This window comes from Citrus clementina, unplaced genomic scaffold, assembly GCF_000493195.1.
Source record: "Citrus clementina cultivar Clemenules unplaced genomic scaffold, Citrus_clementina_v1.0 scaffold_3, whole genome shotgun sequence".
NCBI lineage: Eukaryota > Viridiplantae > Streptophyta > Magnoliopsida > Sapindales > Rutaceae > Citrus > Citrus x clementina.
Genome location: NW_006262339.1, coordinates 21,643,322 through 21,652,672, shown reverse-complemented (window position 1 = coordinate 21,652,672; position 9,351 = coordinate 21,643,322). Strand labels below are relative to the sequence as shown.

The following is a 9,351-nucleotide window of genomic DNA, read 5'->3' as shown; positions in this document are numbered from 1 at the left end:
ATGGTGCTCCAACTGTAATGGTGCACTCCAAACTACAGTTGATTATAACAGCTGATTTAATTTGATTTTCCAGGTAAAGTGTGTATCTTTAATGATGATAAAGAGGATGATAAGATTTTTTTTTTTTTGGCACACTCAAATCAGTCACAGCAGCCTTGAATTACAACAGTCATTTCCTTGATTTTTGCCACGAATCAATGCATGAACTGATTTAAAAACCGGATATCAATCATCTAAGGTGCTAAAATAAAGCCACGTCCTCTGACATGTAGATATGCTCAGCTTGAACAATTCAAATTAGTTGAAAACTAATTTTCTAATCCAACGTAATGAATATATAAGCTTTCATCAAGTGGCTACGAAATGGGCCAAGCCCGTGAAGGCTATATGTGCATTATTAATTTTTGTATTTTGAAATACCTCACAATTTCCAACAACCGTGTATTTGGATGATCCTGAATTTTGAAAAGGGTAGGGCTATTTGCACCACCAAAAGAGAGGCGCTACTCATTATAACCTCTATTTTGTCATATATAGATTTAAGGGAAAGGATCCACAATTCACCTATTTTTTCACCGTTTTTAAAAAATACACAAATCTTTTTTTTTTACTGCACTCCTCCTGAAATTAACATTTTTTTCATTGGTCCACTCTAATTATAACACTGTTATAACTTTGCTGATATCATAAGAGTAAAATTGTCATTTCACAATGTCACATTGGTGGATAGGTGCAAAATAATATAACTTCAAGTGGAGTTCAGCAAAAAAAAAAAAAATTAAGAATTGTGTATTTTTGAAAAAATACGAAAAAACAAGTGGTCGGTGGATGATTTATCTTTTACATTTGAGGGTAAAAAAGTCATTTAAATAATATTCCGTTAGTTTTCTTAACGGTCTCCAAACAGAAGTGAAAAAGTAAAAAGAAATGTAACTTCAAGTGGATTCTAGCAATAAAAAAAGAATTGTGTATTTTTGAAAAAGTTGGAAAAAATAGGTGGATGGTGAATAATTTCCCTAGATTTAATCACTATAAAATTTTAACATGTTTTTTGCATTACCTTTATTTTTAAACTTGTATTAATCCACCACTTTGTCAAGAGCAAATGATCATTTTACCCCTAAATGAATTAAAAAATAACTTTATTTTACAAAATTTTAAAAAATAAAAATGTTATAATACAGGAATATTCATAAATTTAATTAAACAAATAAATCCAAAATCAAAATGTTAATTTTTTACAATTATAATTTTATTTGAAAATTATCATGCTAATTTTTTGTAATTAAATTAAATATAGGAAGTTTACAAAAATTAACATGGAGAGAAAAGCTCCATATAATTATTGCAAACTTCCCTATAATTAAAGTTAAGAAACTTTCCTATACTTAATTTAATTGTAAAAATTAAATGAAATTATAATTACAGAAAATTAACATGATAATTTTTAAATGAACGTAGAATTATAAAAAAAATAAACACATTAGATTTTCGGATTTATTTGTTTCATTAAATTCATGGATATTCTTATAATTATAATATTTTTATTTTTCAAAACTTTGTAGAATAAAATGGTCTTTTAATTCATGTTGAGGTAAAATGGTCATTTGCTAGTGCCAAAGTTGTTGATTAATATAAGTTTAAAAGTAAAAGATATGTAAAGAATATGTTAAAATTTTGTAATGATTATATATATATATATCTATATATATATATATATATATGATAAAACAGATATAGTGTTGAGATAATTTTCCTATAATTTAATTAATGTTATTTTTGAAATATAGATTATATGGGATAAAAGTTAAAATTTCAAATTTTAATGATGTGTGTATTAAGAATGTGCGTTTAAGAGGAAAATTATAAGTTCAAAAAGTTAGACTCCCAATTTTTTTATGAAACTTTATATTACTAATTTACCAATGAGTTAATTTACCATTAATGATTTTTTTTGTGCGTTTAAAGTACTATTTAATTTTAAACTTTTCTTATACAATGTCCGATATAAAAGTGTGTCCAAATAACTTTTTAGAGTGAAAATAATTCTATCTTTCTAAAAATCGTTGGATTAATTAATTGTCTTTTGCTGGAATCAAGTGCCACCACATAGTGCTGTGTCTTCATTGTAGTCGTGAACTTTTTTTGAGTCAATATAGCACTGCAATAGATAACTAATAAAAATACTTTAATATATGGCTAGTGGCATGATAGTATTACATATTGTTTTCTAATATGCTCTTACTATCATATTCAGGGTAACAGACAGATATCTGGATTGAAATCTGATAAAAGTGTCTTAAAAATCAACATTTAATTTAATTTGAATTTTAAAGGTTGCTTACAAATCAATAACATTTAATTTATTTTTAAAAGTTTGCCTTTTGTTGACAGGATGATACTATTAACTTTTTTTTAGTTAGGCTATTGAGTGCTGCCTTTTTATCTTTTTCTTTTCTATTCTTTTCTCTGTGGTAAGTGGAGTATTGTTGCCTTCACGTAGTTTAAATACTGAAATACACACACTTGGGAGCTTGTAATTTTATCTTCCATAAATTGTTAGCCTTAAAGAATTTTTGAAGCTGAAGTGCTCATCACAGATATAAAGAAAATGGCTGATCATTCAACAGTAAATGGATCAGAAATCCCAGTGTACAACCTTAAATGCATCGATCTCGCCAACCCAGATATTCATCAATCTGCTGCTGTACTCAAACAGGTGAACTCCCAACTACATATCTATAGGGCCATTTTGATGTTGTTAATACACTTCATTAAAATTTTAGCGTTATTTAACATGAAAAATACCTTTTTCGAGATAGCCCCTCCAATTTTACAATATCATCGTTTTGCTCCCAAATGTGCTCGCTTATGTTGTTTGGTTCAGGCGTGCATGGAGAGTGGAATTTTTTACGTAATAAATCACGGACTAAGCGAGGAGCTCATGAATGAGTTTTTCGGCCAAATGAAAAAATTCTTTGCGCTGCCAATGGATGAAAAAAAGAAACTTTTCTGGAACCAAAGTCTCCGAGGCTACAGACCACCTGCTCAAGCAGTTATTGATAATAAGACTCAACAAAAGGGTTAGCATTAATTTCCTTTGGTCATATTAACTTGGCATTCTTGTCTAAGTTTATAAATATCAATTTTTTTTCTTTTTTTAAAGAAAGGAGACATGTTAAAGTGTGGCAAAACTCATAGAAATTAGAAAAAAAAAATTATAACGAACTGTCTGCACAAAGTAATTAATATCAACTTAGTTATTAAGTCCAGATTATTATATTTATTTTTTTATTTTTTTTTTCCCAAAGATTTTGGGGAGGCGTATCATATTGGTGTTGATGTAGCTAAAGATGATCCAAATTGTGGAAAGTTTTTCTATGGCCCGAATATTTGGCCTCCAGCAGGTAATTCAAGATAATAACTTTTCCTCCAACCGTTCAAATTAATGCATTTGTTAAATATATATATTTCTATCTCCCCAACTTTTTAACATTTTGTGAGTTGCGTTGTATAATTATTAGATATTTTGCCTGGATGGAAAGAAACCATGATGAGATATCAAGAAGAGACGATGTAAGTTTGGATGAGCCATTGCTTTCACACTTTTAATGTCGTCTAAAATTCATGTTTGTTTCAAATAGGATTGACCAGGGAGAAAAAAAAAAAAAAAAAAAAAAAAGGTCCGGACACAGTTGGGCCCTGCCAGCCCATCCCACTAGGACTTGAGCCCGGCCCTATACCAAAGGGCGGGCCAGGGTCTACCCAGGCCTTGATTTTTCAGTTCCTTCTCGGGACGGCTCCGTCCTGCAATCTTTAAAAGTGATTTTTAAAATTAAACTTAATTTTAAAATCACAAATTCTTAAATTTATTAGACCCACTATAAAATTAATTTGGCCTCAGTTTTCTGGTTTTAGAGCTTTTAAAAGAAATTAAAAAATCCAATTATTAAAAATACTGAAAACATGCGTCTGGCCCGGTTCCCAGTAGGGATTGGGCTTTCAAGGGCAAGGTTTTCTTGAAAAGCTTTGCATCGGGTCTTGCTCATTTGCCCCTTCACTAATTTTGAACCTATAATACCCTCACACAACAAGGTTTACGCATATATTGATGACACAAGATATTTTTTAATTAAAAAAGGAGAAAGATTACAAATTATTTGGAGGAAAAGGTAATAAGTTTTAAAGGAATATTGCATCAAAGCTTAAAATAAAGACGTATACAGTAAAATTTCTATAAATTAATAATGTCGGGACCATGCAAAATCTATTAATTGAAAGAGTTATTAATTAGTCGATAAATTAATAATTTATTACTTTACAGAGTGTGTGTATATATATAATTCAATGAAAATACATTTTAACCAACTAGAAATTTATTGTTTACCAATCCAATCAATTAAAAATGAATAAATCCATTAAATATAAATTAAATTAACAAAAAAGTCTCAAAATTCCAACAGTTTTAGAATTCATCCTGGATCTTCTAGAAGAAATAAGCCAAAAAAAAATATTAGATCAAATTTTATTTAAATTTCAATAAAAAATTAAAAATAGAGTAAAATAAGTAACAATAGAGTGATATTTTATTTAATGAAATATCACAATGGTTATATTTGTAATTTTAGTAAATTATTAATTTATATACGAATAGGATCACAAAGTTGTTAATATATATCGAAATTATTAATTTAATCTTTTGCCCTAAGTTGGGGCTGCAGAAAAGTATTATATAATAGAAGTTATTAATTTATCTAGTATTAATTTATAGAGGTTATACTGTTGACGACAACTTAAGTTATTTATTAAATTAAAAAAAAAAATATTACAAATTAATTGAAGGGTAATGTAACGACCTTACCTCTTAGAAACGAGCAAAACAATCTAATTGGATCGATATTTGGGCAAGGGATTAGATGAATTTATATTTATTTATTACTAGAAAAATGTTACAACTTAAAGACTTTAATAACTATTTCTGTTATTTTTAATATTTTCAGAAATGTTGGAAGAGCAATTGGGAGAATAATAGCCCATGCTCTTGATCTCAATGTTGATTTCTTCGATCAACCAGAAATACTTGGCAACAAAACTGCAAGCTACTCCAATATGTTTCATTACGGAGGTAATTATTAAAAATACTAAATATTACAAAAGATTCATTTCAAATTTCTCTTACTGTTGTGTATGTATGTGTATATGTGTATCTGATCACATTCCATATATATTCTTTATATGTGCATGTTTTTGCTTTTGTATATTTAGTTCCGGGTACCGATTTTTCCAAGGAAATTGTTGGAGCTCCACCACATTGTGACTTGAATTTTATTACACTCTTGGCAACAGATGAAATATGGGGGCTTCAAGTAAGAAAACATCGATTAATCAATCATTCTACTAATATATATATTACTTACATTTATCATTAGCTATTATCACCTTATTTGTTTTACTAAAATTTTTATTATATAATAATATTGCAGATTTGCAGGGAGAAAAATGCTCAACCTCAACTATGGGAAGCCATACCACCTGTCAAAGGGTGAGTTAATTAAGTTTCAAGTATCATTTTGTTCTGATACTCTATATATTCAAAACAAACAAATCATGTATAAACTGGATTCTTGACGTTGCCTTTCTTATTAAATTGATTTTGTAGAGCATTTATAGTGAATGTTGGTGACATGTTGGAAATGCTCAGCAATGGTGCTTTCAGGTTATGCCTCAATTACTCGGATGAATTCTAGATTTCTTAAGAGCTTGATCAGATATTTGAATTTAATCTAGCTCTAAAATTTAAACAAATTAAATTGTAGATAAATCTAAATATTTTACTCTTAGGTCAATTTAAAATTTTGTATAACTATCGGTACATACATACTGTTAGCCTAATATGATGCCTTTGTCAAAAGGTGAAATGTTTTGTATGTTAAATATTTACTATTAAGTCCGATTAAAGTCCTAACTGATAAAATTGAGAAATATTAAGGATCTAAGAGTTATTTTTCCTTAAATTTTACTTAAAACATCACTAATTCTATTGCTATTATCAATTTATATAATCGTGAACAAATTGAGTCTTACCCCTTAAAAAAGACATTGCATAAAGACATTGCATAAGAGCTAACCTAAGAAACAGCTAAAAACTTATAAAAAGCCCTAAAAAAAAACTTAACTAAAATGATACTTTAGAAAACCATTAGCATTAGAAGGAATAAAACCATAAATTTTCATATGAGAATAATATATTATATATATTTACCTATGCCTTTTTCTTTTTTTTTCAAATTCTTAAATTTGATAACAGGTCCATACTTCATAGAGTTGTATTCGGCAAAGAGAGATACTCGGTAAGACTAATAAACACTCAATCGCCTGCACACTCAAATAATTTGTATAGCTCAGATGTATTTTCTCTCTTTATTTTTAATTTTTGCATGAACCAGAAATATTTCCTTAGGCCATACTGCATTAGTACTGTATTATGTTTATAATTAGTATAGTTTGTACAATCAGTTAAATCTTCCAAGAATTTTCATTTACTGTGCCTTTATATTGTACAGACTGGACTGTTTCTATGCCCAAGTCATGATTATGTTATTGAGTGCTTGCCAACATGCAAGTCCGAAGACAATCCTCCCAAGTAAGTCATCAGCCCACCGAACTCTTTTATGTTGCCTTTTCACAAAAGTAACAACGATATTATTTTTTTTTTTTTTCAGGTGTGAGATAAATAAACATAGTTTTTAAATTATATTAATAAGTGCTTGTTAAATATTTTTAATATTGTACATTTTAAGTTATAGTTATTCAACTACAATATCAAATAAGACTTAATTTATTTTTAATACTAACTCACTAACAAATTAGTGGTTAAGATTTCAAGTTCAATTAACCTTACAAATCTTATTTCTATTTCAATTCATTGACCCAGGTCAAATTCTTATATCATTTCTTTTACAAGCCCTTATTTTATAATCCATATTTTACATAAGAGGATCGGTTGAGATTTATTTTTAAATACTATTTGTTTATTTGAAAAGTATTTGTCGTTACAACCATGCAATCTTTCATCATCGGATTTAATTTAATTTAATGTAATTTCTACCTTTTTCTTTCTTTTTCTTTTTTTCAGATACCCTACAATCAAAACCGGAGATTATATTCTTTCTCGCTTTAGGCAACTTGCTGCTGATACAGTGAAAGACAACAAAGCTGTTTAAGTAAATCAAAAAAGTTAAAAAACTTTAATTTGGATGAATCAATTGTATCAGAATAGCTGAAAAATCATATGTCCTACTTAAATTTGTGTCTTGTAATTTCATTTTTATTGAAATGAAGACCTATAAGGTGATGTAATAAAACTATCTTTACAGAAATTCGGAATCGCCTTATGAGTGATGCTTTTAACATTCTTGTTATTTATCGTTCTTCTTTGCTTATCAGTATTATTAGTTTTTGTTTCCTTCGTAGCTCGTACCCTTTTGATGAAAAGTAAGAGTACACAGAAATACCACGACCACGATACAAATTATTTTTTTAAACATGATATATAAAAAGTGATTAATTTTTATAAACTTATCTTTAATTTAAATGATAATGATCATCTCACCATCATTCTTTTACTCAGATCAGTCATTCCGAAGATAACGGACTACTGTAATTAGAATTAAATTTTCTCATCCTCTTTTTTAATGTAAAATTTTACAGGGTGTTGATGCTGAATTTTAGTCCTGATAAAAAGGAAAAAAAATTACCAGATTTTATTACGGAAAATTGGAAAGTGGCATATTAGAGAAATCTGGAACAATAAATTTTCATAGTCTACGTATATTCAAACAGAAAAAATTGCTGAAATCAAGAGATTTTTTTGTAGCCATTCGTGATCAGAAATAGGGGTTCTGTTAAGCACGTACCATAACAAGAATTACTACGCTGCTTGTAACAAATTATTTGTTAACAGTCACTTTATTATCGTTACATGTAACAACTTCACATAACTTATATGGTTAAAAAAAATAGAGATTGTACATACAACGAAAAGTTGTTACCAATAATAAAAAAATAAATGTACGTAGGGTGCAACTGATGTCACACCCTCAAAATTGGTGACGATCTCTTGCTGATCCTGGGCTGTCATGGCTTGATCGATGTGCCTTTGGCTAGTGCTCTAGGAGTACTTGTGTGGGATAGTCCTTGCTCTGTCGTGTCGTGGGACCAACAGTTTAGGATCCACTAAACTTTTTGTTTTTTTTTAATACTAGGATCCACTAAACTTAATATTAAAATATTAGTAGATTCCGTCGTAGATTTTGTCAATGGGAAACTTTCTTTGAAGAGTGTGTTGTCATCAGCCATAAGTGATTGTTTGATTGATGATTGTTAATAGAATACAACGACTTTGTATCAATAAATTAAGACCACCGTTAAGTATCCAACATTTTAAAGTTTTAATTTCAGTCTGAATGATATAGCATCCATTCTTTAGGTGATGGTTAAATAATTTTATAAATTATAAAATCAATCATTTAATAGATAAGTAATACATAATATTAAAACTCAAATATTGAGATTACTAATATTATTGATAAATGGAAAAAGGACAAATACACTCCAAACGTTTAGGCAAAAGGACAAAAACCTCCCTAACATTTCAAAAAAGATATTTACACTCTAATTTATTATAATTTTACCATTATACCCTTCTAGCATATAAAAAAATTATTAGATTATCCAATTTATCAATCCACATTCATGCCTCCATCTGTCATGATTTAACTCCAACGGTAAGTGAGAGGCTCTCTCTTTTAATTTACTGTAACGGTAAAATTAGTTGCTGCAGCACCCATTCGCTTACTCTAGCAACGGTTACATACTCCACACTAAAGCCTCTGACACGTGGCTCATCTCTGCACTCTGCCACCATACAACCTCACTTGTCAATATGGAATTCAATTGTCACATATACTTCCTACAAACTAAAATTAATTCTAAAATTAAAATTAAATAGAGTAAATGATAGCAAAAGTAAAGAATGCAATAATTTGAAAAGATAAAATCAAATAGCTAGAATGAAAGAACAAAATTAAATGAAATGATAAAGAGGGAGAGCTGTCAACAAAACCAAAGGAGATCAAAATTGGTTTGAAGTGGCTGTCTCCACAATGGGTTGCCTCCCAAGGAGCGCTTGATTTAAGGTCCTTCAGCCTGACCTTCTTTCATTGTTCAAAAGTTGGGTTCTTTAAGGAGTAACACATCCTTTGAACAATCTGCCGCTGGATGCATGTAATGCTTAACCCTGTGTCCATTAACTTTGAATTCTTGACCTGTTTGTTCATCTAGAAGATCAAC

General features: G+C 29.0%; 1 protein-coding gene and 1 long non-coding RNA gene across 2 annotated transcripts; both read left to right on the top strand.

Annotated features, from left to right (window-relative positions):
* Positions 1–2,989: 2,989 nt before the first annotated feature.
* LOC112099690 (2-oxoglutarate-dependent dioxygenase mpl2-like) lies at positions 2,990–5,747 on the top strand. Its single transcript, XM_024187122.1, has 7 exons — positions 2,990–3,083; positions 3,312–3,407; positions 3,525–3,576; positions 5,001–5,125; positions 5,266–5,366; positions 5,484–5,542; positions 5,660–5,747. The coding sequence occupies exons 1-7, from the start codon at positions 2,990–2,992 to the stop codon at positions 5,745–5,747; spliced, it is 615 nt and encodes a 204-aa protein (XP_024042890.1).
* A 570-nt stretch (positions 5,748–6,317) lies between these two features.
* On the top strand, positions 6,318–7,204 carry LOC112100297. The gene is made up of 3 exons (XR_002906627.1): positions 6,318–6,350; positions 6,564–6,643; positions 7,136–7,204. It is a non-coding gene; the product is annotated as an uncharacterized LOC112100297 (long non-coding RNA).
* Positions 7,205–9,351: the final 2,147 nt, after the last annotated feature.

Excerpts from the sequence above, each read along its gene's own strand:
- LOC112099690 (XM_024187122.1), top strand. The coding sequence starts at position 2,990 with ATGGATGAAAAAAAGAAACTTTTCTGGAACCAAAGTCTCCGAGGCTAC. Across the intron at positions 3,408-3,524 it reads GAATATTTGGCCTCCAGCAG|ATATTTTGCCTGGATGGAAA; the intron begins GTAATTCAAGAT and ends TATAATTATTAG. Across the intron at positions 5,126-5,265 it reads CAATATGTTTCATTACGGAG|TTCCGGGTACCGATTTTTCC; the intron begins GTAATTATTAAA and ends TTGTATATTTAG.